The sequence below is a fragment of the Malaclemys terrapin genome, chromosome 12 (assembly GCF_027887155.1).
Source record: "Malaclemys terrapin pileata isolate rMalTer1 chromosome 12, rMalTer1.hap1, whole genome shotgun sequence".
Classification (NCBI taxonomy): domain Eukaryota; kingdom Metazoa; phylum Chordata; order Testudines; family Emydidae; genus Malaclemys; species Malaclemys terrapin.
In genome coordinates, this window is record NC_071516.1 from 41,628,981 (window position 1) to 41,655,562 (window position 26,582).

The 26,582-nt window shown below is 39.5% G+C and overlaps 1 protein-coding gene across 2 annotated transcripts; it reads right to left on the minus strand.

The window, feature by feature from the left end:
* On the minus strand, positions 1–26,333 carry LOC128846982 (cytosolic phospholipase A2 gamma-like). 2 transcript variants are annotated; one of them, XM_054046282.1, is made up of 16 exons: positions 26,161–26,333; positions 24,264–24,414; positions 22,999–23,115; positions 21,901–22,043; positions 18,360–18,558; positions 16,914–17,031; positions 14,743–14,883; positions 12,811–12,864; positions 11,593–11,649; positions 11,073–11,129; positions 9,674–9,736; positions 6,647–6,691; positions 5,147–5,242; positions 3,401–3,555; positions 2,144–2,312; positions 1–526 (listed from the first exon to the last, which is right to left on the minus strand). In XM_054046282.1, exons 2-16 carry the CDS (start codon positions 24,285–24,287, stop codon positions 354–356), a joined length of 1,611 nt encoding a protein of 536 aa, XP_053902257.1. In that variant the 5' UTR covers positions 24,288–24,414; positions 26,161–26,333; the 3' UTR covers positions 1–353. The 2 variants fall into 2 exon arrangements, with proteins under 2 accessions (XP_053902257.1, XP_053902258.1); XM_054046283.1 differs by lacking the exon at positions 26,161–26,333 and adding an exon at positions 24,871–25,012.
* Between the last annotated feature and the right edge of the window lie 249 nt (positions 26,334–26,582).

A 26,582-nucleotide genomic window follows, 5' to 3' on the forward strand; every position in this document is an offset into this window, starting at 1 on the left:
TGATTTTATAGGCTTTATTCATTGAACATAAATTGTGCATCAGGAGACAAAAGGCATCTGGCATCACACAGAGCAGAGACAGATTGAGCAATAATTCAAAATAGCAAGCAAAGAATACCAAGAGAGAATTTTTCTTTGACTCATGCGCAGAATCAAAATTGCTGAAGTAAAGTGCAGTCAAATTATGGGGTTAACTCACGAACTAGGTACTAGTGCTTTCATAGCAGATGCTGAGACTCCCCTCCCCACTGTGATTCCAAATGATGACATTTTCCAGCCAAGTGACAATTCTGTAGTTCGCAAAATCTACTGGGTGGCTTTAACGTGTGCGAGGTATAGATGAAAAAGTCTTCTTAAGAGCTTGCCTCCTTCCTGGAGTGAGCCACAATGTATTTGATCTCTTGTAGGATCTTGTCTTTGTTGTTCAATACATTCAGTCTGGCTGATTGAAGGAGTTTGGTGATGTCTCCCACATGGTAGAGAAAGCGAAGCATGGTGAATCTAATTCTCCATTCTGTCACATAGGCTGAAAGCAAAGAGAGAAAAGATGTGAATACATTTTTAGGATGAGGATATTAATATTACTAATGTAGTATCAATAACAGTTAGAACTATTATTATGATTGTATTCTAGGATTCCCAGGCTGTCGTGAGAGGAATATCTTGCTTCCAAGACTTAAGGAGAAGAATCAAGTGAGGCTCATGTATGGGGGAAAGGGTTTCACAAATGCTCTACTCTCAATCCCAAAGCATCTGGATGTTTTGTCTACAGCGATCACTTTGCACTTCTCAGAGCTATTGAATCAGGTTGTCTACAGACTCAGACAGTTTCCTTTAATTCTATCTAATTCATTCTCCTATTTTCCCTGCCTTCTACTTCTCCCCCAGCTATTCTTTTGTCTTCTTGCTTTTCTCTGTAGTGTCCCATACGCAGCATGTTTGTGAAAAAACAAGGAGCAGATTCTGCTCTCATTTGCACTAAGGTAAATTAACCTAGAGTACAACCTATGCATCTACCTATCGAGGGATTTCAATGGAAACAATGGCATTTGGGTGCCTACCTCCATTAGGCTCCCTTAAAAATATTGCCGCTGAGTTCTTATAAGACTCCCATCATTAAAGGAACAGAGCTTTTAATGTCATGACACTCTGCATTCACAGTGGATCAAAAATCAAGAGAAATAGAACGTGTGCAGAACATACGGGTGTCTGAGCTGGTGTAACTCACATGCCCAGACAGCTGAGAGAAGGTTAAAGGTTTTCCAACTTCTAAATTACTATAAATTCCTCTCTGAATTTGTCCTTATGTGCCAGACTCATCTCTTCATTGCACTAGTGTAAATCTACATTTATTCCTTCGACTTCACTTGTGTAACAGAGAGAAGATTTGCCTCTGTGTCTTCACTAGTTCTAAAGAAAGAAGTTACCTGATTCTGAGCTCAAGGAGTCATTTGATGAAACTGAAAATCTGCAAATGTGAAAATCATAAAAGCAAATACTTTTATTTATACACAACAACAACAACAACAAAACTATGGGACTCACTGCACACAACATTAAAGCCAAGAGCATGGTAGGATTCAAAACATGTCGATATTTATGGATATTTTCAAGATTCACGTTTAAATTAGTTAAAATTTAAAAAAAGGAAGGAATATAGGCCAGATTTTGAAATGTATGGAGGTGTGGAAAGATACAAATAGGCGACTGGTGAGATTTTCAAAAGCAGCTGAATAGGTTACATACCTAATTCACTTAGGCACTTTATAAATCCCACTAGGAGCCTACCTGCATCTGTCGACATCTAAATATGTTTGAAAATTGGGCTCAAAATGTTTACAAATCAGAGGCAAAAAAAAAACCAAAAAACCCACAGGTGCTACTGACAAACATCCCCTATGGCAGATAACTCTATAACTACCTAATCTGTGATTTATCCCAACTTCCTTTTAAGCTTCTATCAATACATACCCTTTAACATAGGACACAGGACTAGATCAATCTGACATTTTATCCCAATCTCTATGCCCCTTTGCAACCTTAGCTCAGAGCAAACCACACTCATCTGTATTTAAGTCATCCATGTAAGTGAAATGAGAGTGAGGTCAGTAGAATTTTAGAAAATGGGCGACATGAAAGTTACCTGGGCAATTCACTCTGTTGAAAAGTGGGAAGTGCATGACTGTTGGAGCACCCTCTCCTCTGAAGATGTAGCAGTCAGAGGGGTTATCTGGCTCTTGGAGCAATTTCTCATCTATCTCAGGAAATGGGATGCAGTTTTCTTTACAGTATTTGGCAGTTTGCTTGAGGGCCTGTAAGTGAGGGAATCATGATTATTTTATTTAAAAGAACTGCTGTCCACAAGACCAGATAGCTCAAAACAGATAACTCAAAACCAAACTTCCTCTCTGAGTCCTCTACTAATTGACGAAGCAGAAAACCTCCAGTGGAAACCATACCCTCTGCTCTTGGGATAGGAAGAATGTTTGTGTAACAACACATGACTGTCTATAAAGAGCTGGGATTTCCAAAGAAGCTTAAAGGAGCAAGAATTTACCTCCATGGAAAAGTCAATATGGGTTGGCTTAACTCACTTAAGTGCCTTTAAATATCTCAGCCCACAGCCATAAGCATAGATCAAACATGGCACATTGAGTCCAGTACACAAGAACAGAGCTAGAAGGTTCACAGCAGCCCATAACTGTTCAATAGGGATAGATCTGAGTGGTTCAGTAGGACCCAAAGGAGAACTCCATGTAAGCTCAAAGGCTTGTCTCTCGCACCAACGCTAGTAGGTCCAGTAAAAGAAATTACATCACCCACCTTGGTTCAGTAGGAGATATTTTCCTGTATGGGTCAACATTCATCCCCCGTACTCGACACATGAAAGCTCAAGGCTACCAAAGGTTCATCTTTCACTTAAGGTGAAAAACAGATTTCCTTCCTTGAGATCACTATGGGGTACTTTTTCTAAGGCACACATGGGAATCTGTTGTCCAACTTCCATTGATTAAGGCACCGAACTGTCCATTGTGCATTTGAAAATCTTCTGCAGAGATCCATTGGGCCCTGGGACACCTCACAAAAGTATTAGTGTTGACTCAAGTTGGCTGACCAACTTGCTACTTGGATGGTAGGATTCTTTCCACTAAACATTCCCCCAGCAGGGTAGAAGGGGATGGAATTCTTTGCTCCCTTCCTATCCTGAACTGTTTTCCAGAAATAAAGTAAAGAAAATACTGCTTGGTTGTTTTTTAAAGATTGTAAATTTCTTTGTTGGATTCTTATCTCTTGGGGTCAGGGACAATGTATTTTTTCTGTGTTCAAATATCACCTGGACAAACGGGCCCTTTATTACTAATTTGATTGACTGTAAAAATATAACAATGATAGGAGTTACCTTAAATGGTTCAAAAGGGCCATAGTCAAAGGAGAGGATCAGTTTCACTTTCCTTTCCGGGCGGAGAACCAGAGGGAAAGCACAGTTTATGGCTATTCCAGCATCTACCAAGGAGATGACTTTATCCTTCACCAGCTCAGTAGAGTCAAGAGCAGCTAAAGGAATGTATCCAAAGATAAAATTATCATACTAAGAGATTAGAATGTGCACCTTGCCAGTGGCAGGATTAATAAATAATATTCACTGCAGCTGTGCTTTGGTAAAGTGTCTGTGTCTTGTGCCCTTATAAGGTAGAACCACCCCTTCCCCACCCCTCACCTTCTGCTTCCCTTAGTGCCCATTGTACAGTATGGCTGCCCTTTCCTCACCTCTTGCCCTCTGCTGCCCCTAGTGCCCATTATACAATATAGTTCTCTTATACTTGATCCTTCCATCCACTGGCCATTATACAGTACAACCACCACTTTCTCCTTCCTGCCATTTACAGGGCATCATTATAGGCTGCAGTGGAGTGATGACTCGCTCCAGCCTTAAAGGGCTGTGGCTGGGGAAGGCTGAATGGAGAAGCTGCCTCAGCTATGGCCACACCTCAATCAGGGCCCAGCTGGCCCTTATAAGAGGGCAGTGGGCCAGGAGCAGACAGTCTCTAGAAGGAGAATGGCCTGGCTGCTGGGAGGCTGAACAGGGTACCTGAGTGGAGCAGGGCTGGGGAATAGGGCAAGGGAGCTGGCCAGCTCCCACCTGGAATAGCCCCAGGCTGCGGCCTTGTCAAAGGCCAGGAAGGTACTACGGTGCAAGGGTGCAGCCCAGGGTAGGCAGGGGTAGCCGGTCCAACCCCCCCTTGCCTATTATGAGTGGCTTTTACACTGCAGTCTGCCCAGTGAGCAGGGGCTAGATGGTGACTGGCAGTAGCCCAAGGCTGAGGCGAGGTGGGGATAGTGGGTGGGAGTTCCCCTGGGTGGGGAGACCTAGAGAACGGGTGAACTGCCGTGGGGCAGCGCCCGAGGACAAGGGGCACCAGTTCCAGGAGGGACACTGGGGCCAGTGGCAGCGAGGCACCAGCCTGCAGAGGACGCTCTGGGTCACTGGAACTGTCAGTGGGAGCTGTGATCGGCCGAACCAGCCAACGCAGCACGTAAACAAACTGGCTCGGCCCACCAGGGTACTTGCCCAGCCCGCCAGGGTACTTGCCCTGGCGAGCTGCGTGCCAGAGGTTGCTGACCCCTGCTTTATATAAACCAATACAAAACTGTTTCTACTGATAATCACAATTTATTGATAAGCACAATAAGAAAAATGCTTCTTGAGAATTTAAATTAGAATAGTTATAAAATAGACTAGTGAATGAATATTAAAAACTGATATCATTAGTTGATTTAGGGATATTAAGTTTGTATATTTTGACATATGATGTTGACAATTTGTGTTTTAATGGTTTTTAAAGGTTTTATTTTTTTAATCTCTGTGTCTACTGTCATTAAATATTCATTTGATTCTCCTCTTAATTTTCATCAGCTGCTAGTATTTAAATTGATAAGAATAAAAAAATGCTTAAAATCTATATTTTCATGCAACTGAAAATTTAAATAAAAAAAATGCTTAAAATAAGCATTGACACCATATGTCAAAATTGAAAAATAAAAATGTAATTCTTCTAACCTTACAAACCTCATGTTTATGTGTGATGTATTTACTGTCAAAACGGGACATCCACACCACAGAGTCAGTAACCCATATTTTACTTACAACATTTGTAAAGAAAGTTATTATTCGTTCCCCATTTCCAGGTCAAGAGACCATGAGTGGTTTTTTGCCACATTCTAGCGAAATCCACCACTGAGCCTGTGAGAGGGCACAAACCAGAATTCAAATATCAGATCTAAATATATAAATATATTCAGGAACATCTGAAAATCAGCAGAGATGTTCTTATCTTTTATTTGCTAGTGCAGACAAGAAGCTGTGGGGGAAAATACCAGCGTGTCTTGTATATAGAGCAAAAATTAAAAAGCAAAACTGATTGTGAGGAAATAAAGGTCATTCTTTACTGAGACAGACAGAAGCTGTAGTATTCTCAGAATCCTGGATTCCCCCATTGTGCCACATCATGACCCACACACACTTGTCTGGATTGAGATGTGTCAGCTGTCAAGTTCTCCCCTGCACAGAACACCTGATGGCAGTATAAATCATTTCGTATATTTCACTATGTAAGATATGTGGCTCAATTCCTATAGCTGCTGATTTGAGCTGTGCAAATAATGGATTTTTTGGTTCCACTGTCGAACAAACAATTATAATTTAAAAATCCCAAATGAATATTTAAAAAAAAAATTCAGTGAAAAGAGAAAGTAAACAAAAAAATAATTTTAGGGAGAATTAAATGTTTGGCTTTACTCAGAATGAATTTTTTTTTGAGTTCTAAAAGTTTTTTAAGTGAAATTGAACCAATTCTTTTTCTAAATTGTTTGAAACTGAAAAATCAAAACATTTCACTTTGAAAATTTCAGTATGAAATATTTGGGTTTTTTTTCTGATTTATTTTTGTTATAAAATAAATAGTTCTGAAAATTTGACACAAATTCATGAAATATTATGGCTGACCCAAATGTGCATTTTTCAGGAAAGAAAATTGATCTGAAAAATTTCACCCCTTTTTAGTGCTGAGTTCCCTCGACTCCCATTAGAATTGCTTTGAGCTGAGGAAACACAACCTTCAATTGTTAAACACTCAAAATGGTCAAAATCCAAACATGGCCCACTTATAATAATAATTTTGAGTCAATCTAAACATTTTGGACAACACAAAATGGCTTTTAGATGCCTAAGTGCTTTTGAAAATAACACTAGGCACCTAAATATCTTTGAAAATCTGGTGCTTTGTGACTTAGGAGCAAAGTCCCACCGAAAGTCAACAGGGCTTATTTTCTGTGTTCATGCCTTTTGAAAACACCTTCATTGATATTGATGAAGGGGCTCAGAAACTTCCATAAAGGGTACAACAGAAATCCCTACACATAAACAGGGCTAGTCCACAACAGCTCTGTGCTGAGCAGACATTTGTCAAAAAATGAAAACATGAGAATTATTATTGATGAGGAAGGGTGAACAAGAGCCAAGGGATTTTTTTAACTGAACAGTTCATTGGGCCTGAGTCTCTCCTCACAAAGATGCCAATATCTCCTCATGCAGCCAGTGTACAAGAGGAGATTCAAACTCAATCCACAGGGGATTAAAATGACTTACCTCCTCCGCCTTTAATGTTTTCAGTAATTGACTTGTTCTTAGTATCTGAAAAATATATTTGGGTTATCAGTCACTGCACACTATCATTGACAATAATGCAATCACCTAGGCAAGAATCCAGATAAAGATAATGAAACTATAGTCACCAGTTTTGATTTTTAAAGAGTCTAAGGGAGTTAGGTGCTCAAATATCATTTAATCCCAATGGGATGTGGGTACCTAATTCTCTTAGTATCCTTTGAAAACCCAGTCACTGTGAATGCTATTCACTAAAGTCTCACCCTGACAGAGGCAAGTTGAAGGGATAGAGGAATGCTTGTCTCTCATTCTCTAGATCCACTTTGTGCTCATTGAGAGCTCTTTGGAAATAACTTGTGAAAATCATACTCATCAGTTCTAGGAAAATTCCCTACTTCCATGGCAAAGCTTTCTGATGTAGATGGATCTCGAAAAAAAAATACACTGAACTTTGGCCCTTGTGGAGGGAGGTCTCATTTCAGTTTCAAGAGTCTCCACATTTGTTTGCTTTGTCTCCTCTACTACTCTGGCTCTACTAGGAAGCCAAACTAGGACGAATTTAGCCCTGGCTACTTACATAGAATCGTAGAAATGTAGGAAAGGAACGAGCCTTGATAGGTCATCTAGTCCAGTTCTGTGCACTGAGGCAGGACAAAGTATTATCTACACCGTCCCTGACAGGTGTTTGTCTAATCTGTTTTTTAAAACTTCCTGTGTCTGAGATTCCAAAACCTCCTTAGGGAGTTTATTCCTGTGCTTCACTACCCTGACAGGAAGTTTTTCCTAATATCTAGCCTAAATCTCTCTTGCTGCAATTTAATTACATTGCTTCTTGTCCTGTCCTCACTGGTTAAGGGGAACAATTTATCACCCACCTCTTGATAACAATCTTTTACGAATTGAAAACTGTTGTCATAACCCCCTCAGTCTTCTCTTCTCCAGACTAAATAAAGTGAATGTTTTCAATCTTTCCTCACATGTCCTGTTTTCTAGATCTTTAATTATGTGCGTTGCTCTCCCCTGGACTTTCTCCATTTGTCTGTATCTTTCCTGAAGTTTGCTGCCCAGAACTGGACACAGTGCTCCAGCTGAGGCCTTATCAGTGCTAAGTAGAATGGAAATATTACTTCTTGTACCTTGCTTATAGCACTCCTGCCATGTGCTTTGTGATTGCACATAATATGTGTGCAAAGAAAGCTCTTGCTAAATATTTTGGGAGTACAATGAAAATTCCTTCTCCGTGCAGAGAAGGAGTCTCTTTTTATTTCCAGTAACTCACAATTACTCAGTGGTAGCTGCCACACAGGACAGGGAATCTCTACAAAACATTGGATTTTAAAGCTCTGGGAGTGGGCTGTGAATATTTGGTCCGAGGACCCATGAGGAACTGTGTTCATACAGATTTAGATGTGTCACCTAGAGATGATGAGGGTGAGAATTATTGTTTGCACTGAAAGACTAGAAGACATGACCCCCAGAGATCTTGGCAAAATGCAGTAAGCTAGATTCTTCCCTCATTTACTGATGGGTAAAATCTATAGTAACTCCAATGACTTCCTCTTCCCAACGTATGCCACTGTTGCAGAGAATAGCATATGACTACAGAATGCCAAAGTCCTATAAGCTTCAGTATTCATTAGACAGATTGGTAAAGATATATATATGTAGGTAGGTAGGTAGGTTAAAAGACAGAAGGGACCATTAGGTCATCTAGTCTGATCTATTGTATAGCATGGGCCACACAATTTCATCCAGTTACCTTCACCAAGCCTGTCAACTTGTGTTTAACTGAAGCATCTCTTCCAGAAAGACATCCAATCAGACTTTGAAGCCAAAGAGATGGAGATTCCACCACTTCCCTTGGGAGTTTCTTCCAATGGTTAATCACCCTCATCATTAATATGTGTGCCTTATTTCTCACTTTGATTTGTCTGACTTTAACTTCCCGCCATTGCTTCTTTTTATGCCCTTCCCCTGCTAGATTTGAGAGTATGCCTGTATTTTCCCACTGTGAAGGTATTTAAACACCATAATCTAATCACCTCTTGGACTTCTTTTTCATATATTAAACAGACTGAGCTTCTTAAATTTCTCACTGTATAAGACTTGGCATCATTTTTGTGACACATCTCTGCATTCAGCTTCAATGTCTCAATGTCCCATTTTCAAATATGGACACCAGAATCAGACACAGTATTCAAGTATTACTTTCAGGCAATGGATTGGGAATCAATTCAAGGCAGTTCTACTCCTGGCTTTGCCAAAAGTTTTCTAGGTGATATTTGAGAAGTCACTTAGGCTGGGATTTGTAAGGTATTAAACACTCATATCCCACTGAATATCAATTTTAACATGTTGAGATTCCTTTGAATTTCCCCACTTTATTTCTCATTGAACCTCAGTTCCCCATCCTGAATTTTTGAAAGCTTCTCAGATACTTCGGTAGTGACCATCAAAGAGTTGCCTATATTATTTAAGAAACAGGAGCTTCCCAGGAAGCTTCGGTCCTGAGCACACACTCAGAAAACAGAGAACATGAGAATTACTCATGAGACTATGTAATTAACAATCTGGATATGATTATCTTCTCAAGCAGGAGTAGATCAGAAGCAATTCCATTGCTGTCAATGCAGTGGTGCTAGTCTGAATATGTGTTAGCAATCACTTTACTTGTAAGGGGTTTCCTGATCCGGCTTGTAGGCTATGGGGCTCTAAGGGAGGCATGTGATCTAGGTTTTTAAGAAGTCATTCTGAATAAAGCCAGCCTAGATCAAGGTGGGGAGAGTTTTGCCTCTCTGTCTTAGGGGGCAGCCTGCTTTTTCTCTCTATATATTTATTTACTGAATATTAAGGTTCTGGATTTTTTAAACAAATAAAGTAATATTACACTGCAAACTTCTAGCAAGAGTATTTAATGTTTTATCCAACTTCCCTGTTTGAATGCTATGAACATAAAAGCAGTTACAGCTATAGGGTCAGAGTGAGAGATCCAGGATTATATACACCTACCTGGTGAAAAGCCTCCTGGTGAAGCTCCTGCTGGCTCACTCTGCAATGAGCCTTCCATATCACCTGAAAATGTCATAAGGCTTGCCAGTCATTTCACACAGCCACAGACAATAACACAAATATCTAAGGGCTGGTTTAAACTGAAAACTTAGGTCAATTTAGCTACCTCATTCAAAAGTGTGAAAAATTCAAATCCCTGAGAGACCTAGTAAAGCTGACCGAAGCCCCAGTATAGTTTGATGGAAGAATTAGCCTAGCTACCTCCTCTCAAGGGGGTAGACTAACTACAATGATGGAAAAACCCCTTCCATCACTGCAGGAAGTATTGACAAGACGGCACTATGGTGACACAACTGCAGCGCCATAGCTGTGCCATTGTAACAGCTGTAGTAGTATAGACAAGGCCTAAGAAACAACACACAGATAACAATGGAGATATTCTCTAATAGTCCAAGGACAAAGTTGTTAGTTTAAATAGCTCAGGATAGATTCTTCCCTCTCCTTCCCTACCTCTAGTCTGGAATGTCTCCACATTTTTTTTTCTTTTCATCTTATAAAAAAATTATCCCTTCCTGTGTATCCACATGGCTACAATCAGTGTCCAGACTTTATTATTTCCCTTCTTAACTACTACAGCCTCTTCCCCTATTGCCTCACAAAAACATTCATTAATCCCCCTCTGGTCAGTTCAAATTCTACCCCTAATATCATCTTCCCCATTGTCCGGCAATATGGCCACATCAGCTCGCTTTTGGAAAGTTTTCTGTCATAACTATTTTTAGCTGCAAAATAAGGGTGTGAGAAGTTTGGGTTGTTACCGACATTATTAAGAAAATCCCCCAAATTTCAATGAAAACAGAAATTTTATATATTTAAAATAATTCCATTTAATCAAAAAGCTATTCTCTCTCTCTCTCTCACATACACACATGCGCACACACATATGACATGGTCTAGTGTCTTGATTAGCACTATAATGAATTCCATAAATAAAAATGTACAGATTTACAAACTATGGTTGCAGGTGCAGAGGCTGCAATACTCATTGAAGGCTGGGTATCACAGAGGAGAAAGCCAAGAGATGGAGTTGTGAGTGTGACTGTGAAAAGGAAGCACAGAGATTGAGCTGCTTGGGCACAGAACTCTTTGAGTGGTAGACATGGGGATTTCTGAGCAAGGAAACTGCTGGTTTTATTGTTCCTACTCTGTTCAGGGAGACATGATTTACTGTACATTTTTTTTTGTAAATAAAGATTAGACCAAATGTACCTGACTTGTATCATCTATTCCTCCCCCTAATAACATGGCCCTGAAGGCCCCAACTATTGGCTAATGACTTAGAACAAAACAGGCAGCCATAGATAGATAGATAGATAGATAGATAGATAGATACACTTACCAGCTTCAGGTTCAATGGTGGGTGCTGGAAACCCCTTGACTATTCCTTCCGGGCAACCTGAAAATACCATTAGGATTATCAGTCATTTCATATACCCATGGACAATCACATAATCATTGAGGAAGCAACATTTAGGTTACAAAGATCACGGTCAAGATTTTCAAGTTTCATAAGGAACAAAATTGGAAGAAAGTAGAGGAAATCCAAGTTTTTTTATCTGAAAGAGTTTTTCAACCAAAAACAAAAGTTGGGGGTTGAATTTTTTCATTGTTTTCATGAATGACTAGAATAAGAAAACTGATTCTTTTTCCAGTAAATTTGTTTTGGTTTTGATAAAAAAAATCATTTTTTAGAAAATTGTTAATGAAATATTTTTGATTTCTGGTATTTCAGTGAACAACCAGTATTTTCCCCCCGGCGGAGGGGAAGGGAATGATCCTTTATAGACATCAGCAGTAGGCACATCTGGTAAGTAATTCCACTTGTATCATTGGAGTGACCACGGACTATAATGACCTACTTTCTTTAGATGGTGAATGTGATTCCTTTTCTCCCTTAAAGAAGCCAAAGAATATATCTGGAAGAAAAAAAACCCCTCAAGTAGGCAAGTCAGTTATTTCACAATACATTGACAATAATTCAGTCCTTTAGAACACAAATTTTAGGCCACTATGATTTAGGAGAAAAAATATATTGATGAAATTATACCACACCCATTTCTGTCTACTCCCCACCAATCTTGTCACTAAATATCTAGCTTATCATTATCCCATGTTGAACACTCGCTTAGTGTGCTGCTGTGTCCCCTCTAGAGGTGCCTAGGACACTTACAGAAGTTGATGTCACTTCTATTTGTGATTGAACTAACGGGGGACAAAGTGACACTTGGAGTGGGAGTGGCTTATATATCCCTTTCTGTCTGCCCATATGACTCAAACCATCATCTAGACCTGTTACTTCCCATTTGACATATTGACTTATTAAGGGTTTTTTAAATATATAAAACTAGAGCTGATATAAATGTTTTGACCAACATTTTTTCCTATCTGAAAATGTGGCTTCATCAAAGTTGAAAACTTCCATTAAATATCAGTTTTGATCTTCTTTTGTTTTTAAAAAAAATTCCAGTAGGAAACCATAGAAGGAAACAAACAAAGAAAAAAGAATGTAAGATGACACTTTATTTCATTTTAGAAACCAAAAAAATATCATTTTTCTATTTTTGGTGTTTGAATTTTCACTGCATTTTACAATCTCTTTCTTCCTTTTGTATTTCTCATCCTCTTTTTCTTAACTCACTGGGGGAAGTGGCAGGTGGAGAAATATAAAAAGATGGGAGAAAAGTGGAGGAAATCCCAATTTTTCACACTTATTTTACTATTTTCCAAGTAGAAAAAGTTGGACTTTTTTTCCCACCGAAAATTGTGGGTTTCTGACTTCCTCTAATAAAAATTAAAAACAGCCAGTCTAAGAACCTTTGATAGAACCTAAAATAGAATAACTAGCTAAATAAATAAAGTTTGCAGAACATGAAACATCATCACCTTCAGCAGCACACACAAAGAGATGCAGTTTGCAGTGGTCTGTAAAAGTCCTTACACCTGGGTTTATTTAGAGCAGTGCAGGAAGCTTGTTCTGGAGTTGATAAAGAAGACTCCACTCTAGAGAGTCCCATCCAGCACAAAGTTGAGGACCGAGCTCTGACTCCAGTGTGCTATGAGGACAGAAACTGGCATACCTTTTAGGACTTTTTCATTTTCTGTTTTGCTGCCAATGGCACTTCCCCACAAACCTGAAAACAAGAAGCAAAAGAGTATAAAAGGCTGTGACTCTGTTTACTTACACAGGTTCTACTTAGGGTTGATCAAGGTGTTTTCTTCATGTTATTTTTTTGAGAAAGTTGGGTTTTTGTCAAAATGAAAATGCCAGGTAAAATATCTGCTTTCATGAAAAGGGTTTTTTTCATTAGAAACTTTTTTAATTTTTATTTTATGTATTCATTTATGAATTTATTGGTTGAAAACTGAATTTATTTACTTTTTTGGTTTTCAAAAGGATTTGGTTTTCTATGGTTTTCAAAACTAAGTTTTGGTTTTTATTGCTTTTGCGCTGAACATTTTTATTGTGAGGAGGTTATCTTTTCCTTTCTTTTCTGAAAAGGCAAAAATTTTCCACTGAACATTTTCACAGTAATTAAAAAAAATATTATCACATTTTCCAGAGCGGGGGAGAGAAATCCCCACCATTACTAGTTCCATGTTAAGAACCTATTCTGCTATGTAAGGCGGTCTCTAGTTTGGGTCAAGAAATAGAACCATGGAAACACATGCCAAAGATCTTAAAGTCTTGCAGTCATAGACCTTGAGGGAGAAGGGACCATGAGATCATCAAATCTGACCTCCTGCAAACCACATGCCACAAACACTACCGAAGACCCACTAAATCCAGCAACCATAATTAAACTAAAGTATCACAATCCTCAGAAGACTGAACTGTGATAACATGTAATGGTTCCATATTACCACCACATGTAGGAGTGTGGTAATTAAGGTTATTCATTAATTAGATTCCTCACCAATATCCAATGGACTGTCCTCCAGATGGCCCAAAATGTAGCAAAGGGTCAAATTCTGATCTCAATTACACTAGAGTAAACCACAAGAATCTCGGTTCAAGTCAATGAAGTTACTCTGAGGTGTAACAGAGTAGAAATTGGCCCATATCCTCTAGAGAGCAAGAAAAAAATACTGCTGGGATTTACACAGGAGCTTAAGGTAGTTAGATGCCCAATTCCCAATGAAATTGAAATTTGGGAACCTATCTCCTTTTAAAATCCCTAGAAGGTAAGCTTGTTGGTTAAGGCTGGGTTTTCAAAGGAGCATAAAAGGCCGAGCAACACAAACACTGGTTATCAACTCAGGCTATATCTACACTATAGACCTTAGAGAGACACAGCTGTACTGCTGCTGCCATGTCACTGTAAGGTCTCCCGTGTAGCTGCTCTATGCTGATGGGACAGCTCTCTCCCGTCAGCATAAACCATGCCCAAAAAGCAGCGGTAGCTATGTCGGTGGGAGAGCATAAGTATAATGGGATTTAAAGAAGATTTGGATACGTTCATGGAGGATAGGTCCATCAATGGCTATTAGTCATGATGGGTAGGGATGCAATCCCATACTCTGTGTGTCCCTAGCCTCTGATTGCCAGAAGCTGGGTGTGGAAAATAGGAAGACAAATCACTCAATGATTGACTGTTCTGTTCATTCTCTCTGAACCACCTGGCATTGGCCACTGTTGAAAGCCTGGATACTAGGCGTGATGGACCTACTAGGCTAGATGGACCTTTGGTCTGACCCATTGTGGCTGTTCTTATTGAAATGAAATAGTTCAACCCACCTGAAACAAAACTGTTTTTTTATTTTTGTTTTGTGAAAAAAAAATAATTTTGATTTTTTGTTCTTTTTCAGGAAAGGAATTTCTTTTGATAACTCAAAATCTTTTATGGCTTATGAAAACTGTTTTTTACCCCGCTCAACTATCTACATAAAAGCTCTCTAATATGTGTAAATATTTCTCCATTTTAGAATTCCATGGTTTACTTCTGATATCTATGCATCTAACCACCCTCAGTTGTCTCCATCTGCTAAGGAACAGGGGTATGATCATTCACCTTGTAGGTAACTCATGCTTTTCTCTTCTTTCTGCTTCTTTAGCTCCCCATTCTTGTATTCACTTCCAAAGTATTCCATGGGTACACTTGCTCCATAGCCAAGGAAGCTGGCTTCATGGGGGGTGAACTCAAACCAGGTTGCTGAAAAATAAAAAGAAAGAGTTTGGAAACAAAGCCCAGCAACAGTTTTGAGGTGGCAGATGAATCAGCAGGAAAGGGTGGCATGAGGTATGCATAACTCAGGGGAATGTGAGCGTGCTTCAAACAATGTCTACATTAATAATATTTCTTTCCATCCATGATGTCGCATCTTCACATCCATCCTTGACTCCTATTCACATTCTGTATAAAGCTGTTGGTCCTAACCTCCCAGGCTCCAACTACAACACCACACCACCTGTGTCTCCGTTCAGAGTTCTTACCACTAAAGCTGAGCAAATAATGTAATTTTTAATTCAGTGGCTGAACCAAAAACTCTGGAGAAATATCCAGTTTGATTCAAACTGAAAAAAACAACCCTAATTTTTCACCAAATTAAAAAGTAAATAAATAAATCATTTTGAGTTGACAGAAAATGAAACTTTGTTTTGTTTTATTCATTTCAAGTCCCTCAAAACATTTTAGTTGACTCATTTCTTTCCTCCTTGATTAATCGGTTTTCACTTTTCTTAATGACCACATTTGAAATTAAAAGACCATTTGAAATCAAACAGTAAAAACAAAATGCTTTACACTTAACATTTGTTTCCCCAACGGAAACTATTCATTATATTAGAATTCAACAAAAAGGGGTCTGAAAATGCATTTTTAGTGAAAAAAAAAACTATTTATTGAAAATATTTCTCCCAGCTTGACTTGATCATCCCCTTTGCTCCACCGTTGAATTTCCTACCTCCTCACCTCCTACCTTACCTTCTCCCATTATCAACTTCATGCTATCTTCCAGGATGCCCCATCATGCAGAGTTCTCTCAGTGTTCCAGAAGGCCCATGTGATCCCCTAATTCATCTACAATTCCTCCATTTGGTTCTCACCGCATCTTAGTCCCTTAGCACCTCCCCAAAATGTGTGAGCTACCACCTGGTTCTAAACCATGTCCAAATTATAAGAGTAATTCTTGGCACATCTAGGGCTGTGCAGAAGCTGTTATTTCCCATTTGGAGGGAAACTCCACATTTGTGAAATCTTGTTTTGTTCTGAATTGGAATGAAAACAAAACAAAATGAAAAATTCCCTGCAAAAAGAAGTGTTCAAGACAATTTTAGTTTGGTCAATCAAAAAAGTTTCATTGTGATTTTGACTTTTTATTTCATGTTAATTTATTTTTTGTAAAATTAATTTTGAAGCAAAATGTCTTCTTCAAACTAAAAGTTGAAAGGCTTCATTTTGGTATTTTTCTACATGATTTTCTTGGGGTCAAAACTAACCTATACTCATGGAAAGTTTTTACTTTGTTGGATCATTTTTGATCAGCTCAAGTTATAGCTAAAAGTGAATGGAGCGATTGCTGGTGAGTTTCTTGTGAAATTATTCTTTCATGCTCCAGGAATTTTATTGTGTTATTAATGATGTTAGCTTCAAGATGCATAATTTTATATTGTTAAATCTAAATAAGTAAATAAAATAATAAATAAAGTGTGCCTCCACCTAAAAGGATAGACTAAACTAGGACAAAGGGGAAAAGAAAACAATAGTGAGTTTGAATTTTTCTCAAAAAAAAAAAAGATTTTGCATGAAGAAAACTTATTCCCAGCAGTAGTAGATCTTACCTGGATTTTCCATGTTTTGTGAAATTTTCTGCCATAGTTTTACTGATATTTTAAGATTTTTTTTAAGGTTTTGTTTCACTTACTCCTTTCTTACTGAAAATCAAGATTTTTGCTAAAGAAAATCAAATGAAAATATGTTTTAGATAAAATTTCTAGGGGAAACACAGGAAACAAATATTAAAGAAAATGTTATGCAATGTGAAAAAGGGGCCCATTAATAATCCTGCTGAACATAAAAGATTTAAATGTTTTGAATTTTTTTCACAATTTGTTTTTTCATTTTCAGTCACCTCTAAAGACAACCTTTACATCTCTGCTGGCTCGAGGAGTTGCATGTTGATGAAATAAATGTCAGGCTTCTTTCCACTGACATTACCTGCAGATTTGGCTGTTTGTTTTTACCTGGAGAGTATTCAGTTACTTTGGAAAAACTTCGCTCATCCACTGCTGCATAGATGGGGTAGGGGTTATTTCCATTCTCAGAAGCACTCTGCTGCTCAGACAAGTGTCCCTTGTCCAGCTGTAAAGACAAGATTTTATAGGTTCAGACAAACACACTCCTAATTTAAAACTATGATTGTAACATTGCCTATAGTCCCTGCCCTGACAGCTCAGTCCAAGCCTGAGCTCAAGGAGCCAATACATATCCACATGCTGAGATGATAGCTAGACAGATGTGGAGTTGACCCTCAGTCACCCAGGGGTATACATGAAGTAACTCAAGTAACTCTGCAGAATTCAGTGGAGCCACTCAGCATTTATTTATTTATGAGACCAAACTTCCTCTATGACTAAGTGGTCAAGCCATTAGCCTAAGACTTAATCCCCACTTCCCCTGCGGACTCCCTGAGGGTATGTCTACACTCTACACTAAGCCCGGCGTCTGAATCAGGTGTGAGCCCAAGACCTGTTTCTGTGCACACACAAATCAGTCTGACTTGGCTCAGCATGGACTCAGGACCCAAGGTCTTAGGTCCTTAATAGAGGGTTGGGTCAGAGCCAGTGTCCCACAGCGACTTGGGTCCAAGCCCTCTTGTTTTCCTGTGTGGACTCAAATCAAGCCACAGTCTCGAGTCAGAAGGTTGGGTACTACAATAGGACCACATTAGCATGGCTGTGACACCTAGTCCAGCAGCTGTAGGTAAATCTGCCCTGCAAAGCGAAACCCACAGCATCAAGTCTTAGAGCCTGGGGTTAATTGACTTGGGTCATGGGGCTTGAGTGGTGGAGCTAAACACAGCAGTATAGACGTTCTCCTGTGGGCTGGAGCCCAGGGTCTGAGACCCACCCCCATCACCAGGTTTCAGAGCCCAGCTCTAGCCCAAGTTCCAGCCCCAACCTATGTTACTATTTTTAACCCAGAAGCCTGAGCTCCATGAGTCCAAGTCAATTGATCCAGGCCCTGAGACTCAGCATTGCAGGTTATTCTTTGCCCAGGTTTACACTGCAGTGTGGACACTCCAGCCCAGGCTTGGAAATGTCAGGTACACTAGACCCAGATTTACAATGCAGTGTAGACATACCATATGTGGTCTTGAGCAAATCAAGCAGGGCCAGTTGTTTAAAGTTATTTAGGCACCCTGGTGGATTTTCAGAAGCATGTAGGCACCTAAATCCCATTGAAATCAATGGGTGCTAGGTGCCTGCATGCTCATCCCACAAGGTGATACCTTTAAAATCTGGCCTTTGGGTGCTCGGTGCCTCAGTTTCCCCTCTGTACACTTCCCCTCTTCACAGAGATGTTGTGAGGCTAAACACAGTAAAAGATAAGGAAGCACCCTGGTACTTTGGTGAGTGGGGCCAGACAAGGACCTTAGAAAGTTACAAAAGGGAAAGTTTTTCACCCACCTCATGTAACATTCCATAGACCACAGTGTAGGCCCAGAACTCAGTCAGGGAGTAATTTTCATCTTTAGCTGCCTCGAGAAGCATTTTTGTTGCCTTTGGGACACTCCAGGTGTATTTGGAAAGTCTAGCACACATACTTTCCTCCAAGGTCTGCAATTTCTCTGTCCAGTCCCCATTTTTGTAGAGAGACGACATACACCTATTACAGAGACAAAACACAGATGGTAAGGAGAACAGGATATGGGCTATTTCCCCAGCCATTTCAATATCTGCATAGTTATTTATTAGAATATTCTCACTCATAGTTCCATCATTGCAATGCATTTGTAACCTGCAAGGATCACATGGCAGGCTGGATAGATGCTGTTGAAAGCCACAGCATCAGCAGAGATAAAATCCAAATCCCCCAGGTCCTTACCAGGCTGAGCAAATGGAGAATCTCCATTAGCAATACACAGGGTCCCTGACACCGAGTTTGAACAGCTCTGGTTACATTCAGGACATTTGTAACATCCACAGATCTGCCCAGCCCATCATGACTCTGCTGCCCTAACATTGACTTCGGTGGGACTATTTGTGCAGAAAGATTGGAAAGGGAATGATGGTTAAGTGCTTAGGGCACTTGTCTAGAACTTGGGAAATGTGGGTTCCGCTCCCTGCTCTCCCAGAGATTGTAGCCTTGGTTCTCCATAGGAAAAGGGAGATACAGACACTTTCCTACCTCACAGGGGTTTTCTGAAAATAAATGCAGTGGTGCTCAGATACTATGTTAATGTGAGGCAGATAAGTAACTACGATAATTAGGAAGTCGCCCACTGGTATCAGTCTCCTTTTGAATTGCATCAACAACAGAGTGCCTAACTCCCTTAGGCTCCTGTGTCAATTGCTACGCACTGTGAATAAGGCTATCAGTATGTGGCCCTGTCAGATTAGCTGGATGTTCTGAAGGACACAGTCTCCTTTTCCATTGAGAAACTAACTCTCCACCCTATCCTACAACCTTGCAACCATTGTTGTCTCTTTTCCACCTGGATATCCCCATCTTGTGTTACACCCTGTCACTTGTTCCAGTTTACCGAACCCCAGTTATGTCCACTTCTCACTATTCCCATGGCCCAAACCATTGTACACACTCTGCCCCTCTTTAACGACAACTAACATAGCTGGCCCTCGACTGGAGAGAAAGGGCCAACAGAAGGTAGTAAGCACCGTTCTGCTATCCTGCTTTCAGCACTAATGCCAACAACAAGTGTGCCAAAGATCACAGGTCAGGTCACAGAAGATCCTGAGTTTGGCTTAAAAATCATGAGATTTATTTTAAAATAGTACTCCTGTTCTTTCTGTGGATACAGACTAACACGGCTGCTACTCTGAAACCTTTAAAAACATGGGTTCTTTTTACTTGCCTTCTGGCATTTGAGCTGGTAGGGTTCACATTTCCAAGCTTTTCTCCACAACCACCAGAGCTAGACACTTACGCTTCATAATATAATTAAAGCCTGTTTTACACTAGACTGTTTGGCCAGCATAACTGTTGCTCAAGGGGTGTGAAAAATCCACACACTGGCGTGGCATAGTTAATCTGACTTATGTCCCTAAGTAGGCAATGCAAGGCTTAGCTATTGCCTCTCAAGTATATAGATTACCTACGTTGACGAGAGAACTCCTCTCACTGGTGTAGCTAGTGTCTACAATGAAGCATTACAGCGGTGTAACTGCAGCGGCTGTAGCGTTTTAAGGGTAAATAAGCCATAAAACTCACAAAAGACCCATGACTGAAGGATTTTGGCCTTTAAGGGAAATACCAGATATCAAGCAATTCACAATGACACTGCAAGATCTATAAATATTAAATTAGAAGTATAGGGCTTGGCCATTATTATTTTTGCTCATGTAGAAATCTTAGGAGGGTCAGACCTAAAAGGCATGTCCACACAGCAATGTAAGCCCAGGATTAGTAGAACTCAGGTTAGCAGGCTCTGGGTCTGCTAACCTAGGACTTGAGCATCTACACTCATTTGTAACCTCAGGTTTGCAATTGTTGAACTCTGGATCCCAATCTGGGGCTCCAGAGTTTACACTGCATTATGCAGGACCATATTCTGCCACCCATATCCCAGACTTTCTAGAGCCCTCTCAAAATGTGGCTGCATTAGCCCTTTGTTTGTGGTGCAGTGTGGGAAAACTTGACTGTCAATAGGAAAAAGGAAATCATCCCGTGGGACATCTTTGGTTGACTCCCAGAGCATGAGTCCAGTGGGACTGTGTCTACACTGCAAAGCAATAGATCTTGAACCCTGGGTTCTGGCCTGACTCAGGCTCAGACCTTCTAGCCTCATGGAGTCCTGGGACCCTGGGTCTAAGCTCTGGGTTTGCATGATTTGTGTGTAGATGGAAGAGGTATTGAGTTTTAGCCTGAGTTTGAACCTTGGATTTACATTGCAATGTATGCAGGCCAAGGCCTTTCTGCAGTAAGAAGCAAAAGCCATAGGACAATAGCCACCAGGAGCTAAGAAGCAGGGAGTAACGTCCCCATCTAATTTGCATCAAAACAATATAATATCAGGCTGTTAAGAAGGCACTCCTGTCCTAATAGTACCCACCATCACCAGATAAAGAAACAGATCTTAGGATGTTTATAGACAATTTTGTTTGATAGTATTCTGTTTGCAAGGAAACCACTTATCAACAGTTGTGATGGTTAAATCTATAGTTCTATTGATTTGCCATTATGGCCCCTACTTCTCTATTGCTTGTATGGTCCCTGTGTAATTATTTTATTGTTTCTGTCCATTGCATAAATAATTTCTGCAAGATTTAAATCAGCTAAGGTGTTGAAGTGTGATTGGTTAAAGAATTGTTTCATAATGGGCTAGGATTGGTGAAAAATACTGTTTAGTTTAAAATGATTGATTAAGGTATAGCTAAGTAGAATCCAGTTTTAACTATATAAACTCGAGTCCAAAGGGAAGTTCTTTGGATCCTCACTCCAAGACACAGCTCAAGATCAGAGCTGCCAGACCTCAGCAACTGGCAAAAATACCATGCAGAAGCTGGAGCCCTGGAAGATCTAATCTTGATTGGCCATTGAGTAAAGTTTATCTGCCTTATTAGGAGTAGTGAGAATTGTATATGTAGCATGTGTATTCTGTTTTGGTAACTGTTAATAAATAGAGGTTAAGGATATTACTGTGTAAGGTTCTTTTACTCATAAAAGAGCCCATGAACCCCCAGCAGGTTACATCCTGGGCCCAGGACTGGTAAGGGTGAATGCCTTATGCCCCGAGCCCATGCCAGGAAAGGGTGGGGTGACTAAATTAACTGGGTTGTGCCTTGAGCCCATGGTAGGATAAAGGTGGGGTGCCCTAGATTGTGCTGGTAATGTGTATTCTCACCTCCTCAGAAATGGACAGACAGTGTTTTCCTATTGGTGATGAAGTACTCAGCATGTCTTTTGTTAATAATAACAATAGCAATAATTTCCCCTGGCTGTCAGTTCTATAGAAGGGCACAATTTCATTCACTCTTGACATGCGCCTACCAAGTTGAACCTGAGACCCCACACAAGTACATGATGGTGTCCAAGAGACCATGCTTTTGTAGCTCCTGCAGGGTTCCATGAAGGGCGATCATGGCTCGAAGACCTCCACCAGCTCCCAGGATGGCGATATTGGGCACATCATCCTGAGGAAAGGAAAAGAGATGACAACGTATAAACTGGGATTATTGAGGAATTGCTCGTCTAAGTTACTTTCATGGTACCTGCAGTCAAACACCTGCCATTCTTACCTAGGATATCCCCCATCATGTAATTTAAAAGAATATCTTGTCGGAACCAATTCTGCAAGCATTCACCCATGTAAGTGTCTTTATTTCCACCGGTTGAAATGAGACAACTCCCATGAGTAACTTTACTCACAAGCTTTCCTGATTGCAGTAATGAGGCCTGATTTTACCTCTTCATCTAAAGAATAACTCCAATAGCTGCTATAATATATGACATTTGTATGAATTATGTAATCCATGTAGCATTAATACTGTTAATTATCAGAACTGCTGGAAAATATTTCATCAGGGTTTTTGTTTCCTTTTGTTTTGTGGGGGGATTTTGGTGATAAAAACAGCTTTTGGTTTAAAAGGAATTTTTTTACTGATATTTTTAGGGGTTTCCCCAAAACCTGGAAAAAATCATTGTTTAAGAATCAAAACTGATTATATATATATATATATATATACACAGAGAGAGAGAGAGAGAGACCTCAATACCACAATATATGTGGTTTTAGGAAACAGAAAAAATCAGGTTTGAAGTTTTAAAAGAATTGTGAAAAAATTCTACATAAATGAAAAAAAATGTTTTCTTCATTTTTCAGAACCTGTTCTTTCCAACATTTATATTTAAACATGTATTTAAGTTCATCCCAAATCAGCAAAGCACTTAACCATGCACTTAATTTTAGCCATTCACTTATGTCTCATTGGATTCAGTTTGTTTTATTCTAAAAGCTTTGAAAAAACCCAGAAAACAAAAAACCTTTTTGATGAGCACATTTTCACCAGCTCTGCATAAGTAATCATTACCATTGTCAATGATCTGTATGTTTCTCTATAATTCTATAAGACATTTATAGACTCTTACCAGATTACAGGGAATCCCAAGGCTATCCAGGCATTTCTTCACCCGCACCTTTCTGTTACTTGTTCCTAATTTTTCCCCTTCTGAGAGTTCACGGGAAATTCGGATTTTACTTTCACCCTGGGGAAAAAAACGTCAAGAGAATGTATCATCTCTCAAAAATCTGTCAGGGATGGACAATGTACAGAGATCCAGACAATCCATTAAAGCGTATTCAAGGGGCAACCCAAAGCCTGTTTGGAAAGATTTCACACATCTCTCCTACACTGGAACAACAGGGGGGAAAACTCTATGAGGAGAAAGAGAGATAAAGTGGGTGAGAAGGTATCTTTTATTGGACCAACTTCTGTTGAGGAGAGAGACAAGTTTTCAAGCTCCACAGAGCTCTTCTTCAGATCTGGGAACAGTACTCAGAGTGTCACAACTAAATACAAGGTGGAACAGCTTGTTAAGCATAAGGAGTTAACACATGTTGAAAGCAATCATTCAAAATCTAATATCCTAGGATCAACACGGCTACAACTACAATGAAAACAGCTGAGAAACTCATGGACACCTTCCAACACCTGATCTCTCCTCAGCCAACCCAGAGGGAGCTGAGCTGCTTCCTTTTATATGCTCCCTTCATTGGAAGCATGCCAGCAAGGGTGAAGGGGTGGAGCCTCTTGGGCCCAAAGCAGTTTCTTAACTCCTGCATCGCCGGTGCAGGGTTGATAAACCCCATCACAGAGGGTAAATAGGAAATAAGTATTGGTCGAGGTTAACCCTACTGTTCAGAGTTTAAGATGTATTTTAGGTGCCACCAAATACAGCAAGATTGGGCCCGAGTCTGTATTACATAGCTGCTATGAAGCAATGTGGCATTGTTGTTGAGTAAATGGAACACATGAACTTCAGAAAAAATTGCACAAAAAAAGCTGGAGATGAAATTGCTTGGTCACCTTTCATATTATAATTATTTAATAAATGGTTAATAGATGTTATAAGCTCATTGCAGACAGGAGCAGTGTGCATTATAGACACATTATAGAAAAGCACATCAGTAAAAGATATTATGTTTGTTTATACTCTATGACTAAAACAACCTGTTGAGCTGCTGGACCCTATAATAATTGAGTAGCCATTTATTAAAAAAATCTATTCATCATTTATGAACTTTTTATAAACTGTTTGTGAATGTACCTTTAATATGAAGTGTTATGAAGCATTTCAGCATTTCCAAGTAACAATAGGAAGTGAAACTGCAAAATGTAAGAGGAATGGTATACCTTGTGTTTATGAAATATTTCCATTTTTGCTTTCCTGTTTCTCTGTGAGACGCCCTGTGATTTCAAATTCCTCCGTCAGTGAAAAAGGAAAACTCCACCTCTTTCAGGACTTCCAAAAGCTCAGGCCAACATCTAATTTATTCTTCCTTGCCTTAAAGTATACAAGAGAAAATGAACATTTAATATAGTGACATAGGAAGTGCTGAAGTACTGGATCAGACTCTAGGTCCACCTAGCTCTGACTGCTGCCATGGACCTTGGTCAGTACCAGATGTATTTCAGAGTATTTCAGAGTGTGTGGGGATAGATGGGGGGGGGAGAGAGAAGTCTTTTATTTTATTTAAAGTTATTTTTGTAATGTGGTAATGGCTCTAGTGGCTACATTTTCAAGCTTAAGAGAGTGAAAGTCACCTCTGCTACTTGCTTGAGATTTAGAGTCTCTAGGAACACATAAATACCAACGGTAGTGACTACACAGACATTCACAAGTACAAGGCCTAGTCTCTTTTACAAGTTTTGTTAAAGTTACAAGTAAAGCTATGACTACGCAAGCATATAGAAATTCTATACAGACTTATGCACAAGTTACAAATATAGTTATACTCACAGTCTTAACAATAGTGTTAGGGTCTGGTGGGTGTCTCATGGATTGATCATCAGTAGAGGGTTGATTCATGCTGGAATTTCCCAGAGGGAGCTGAATTTTCCTGCTGTTGGCACCCTCTTTTTTCTAACATGAGTCTGTCTATACTTACATTCTGTGCATGTCCATAAAAGTGTCAACCCTCTTTTTCCTTATTGGTCTGATGACCCCTAGAAACCTAAGGGACCCTGATTTCTATGGTTGTGTAGGTTCTCTTTATTCTCATTAGCATTGACGCACCACCTGTATCCTGTGGTTAAGGCATGTCGGAAACAGATAAAATTAATCTTCCAGGTAATGTTTTGCAACATTACCACTTGGTTCCTCTTTCCCCATAATCTTAGGGCATCGGGTTATTCTTCAGTAACTTACATATATCAGCATTTCTTAGCTCCAATGCCTAAAATAGCTAAGCTAAAATCTTGTAGGCCTGAGCCTACAGGCCTTCTGTTTCAACCCTACTTACTTAGATACCTAATACATAATTATCCCTTCTAACTACTAATCAATCTTATACTTCTATAATCCTACAATTTAACTCAATTTAGCATATAATGATAATATATGATATAATATGTTAGTTAATTATAACATCACGCAATAAATGAACAATAAACTAAAATAATTGTCTACAATAGAAAATAGACAGATAGAAGATAGAGAGATAGAAAAGAGAGGGAGAGAAATAGAGAGAGAGAGAGATCCTGGGATGTAGGAGGCAGCCAATTTTTTTTCAGACACCCAACTACTTTTGAATTTCAATCGGATTTGGGCACCCAACTCTCATGGTTCTGCAGAAAATTCTAGCCATATTAGTAATTTATTGCCCTCTTGCTACAAAAGAACATAGAATGTCTACATTCACACACCTTCAATTTGTTTAAAGTTAATTATAAAGAAATATAAATAAACACATAGATAGAAGATATAGATGATACAAGATAGATAAATAGAAGCCAGACAGAGAGACAGCAGAAAATAGATAGATAGATAGATAGATAGATAGATAGATAGATAGATAGATAGATAGATAGATTGTTCATCCTGCGATTTTCAAGCCAACCTAATGTATCTAATAATCCCTACTACAGTGTAATCTAAAATTCCCTTATTGTAAATTAAAGAGCACCTGGACCACAAGAGTGCACAGGTTAAATGATTCTAAGCGGTGCACAGATGGCCAGGCCATAACAAATCACAGACAGCAGTTCTTAACTTTCATGAAATACTATAATTAAAATCTAGCAAGCTTACTCTGTCCTTTGGCTTTGCTGTATTATTTGCTTGTTGCTGTCTGCTGCTTGCAGCTTTTGCTTCTCCCTCGTCAGCTCTGGCCTGTCAGCTCTGCTTCTCTGTCTGCAGTCAGGTCTCTCGGCAGCTTTTAACTTCTTTCTAAGAGCTCTTCTGGTCAGCACCTGCTTGTCTTCTGCCTGTCGATGGTCTGCCTTTTATACTGTCCTAGCCTTCAGTTCTTTTATACGATCTATTCTTAACCTTAGATAACACATGCTCACTGTCAGGCATTAACTCATCCTTGGATACTGTCAACATTTCCCACATGCTCACTCCAGTTGTTTCCTTAAGAGCTATGAGCTTCCCTAATGAGCTTTTTGTCAAAGCGCTAGCTTGGAACCCCTTGACTTTTTGTTAATGACCTTTAATAACCCCGAGAACCT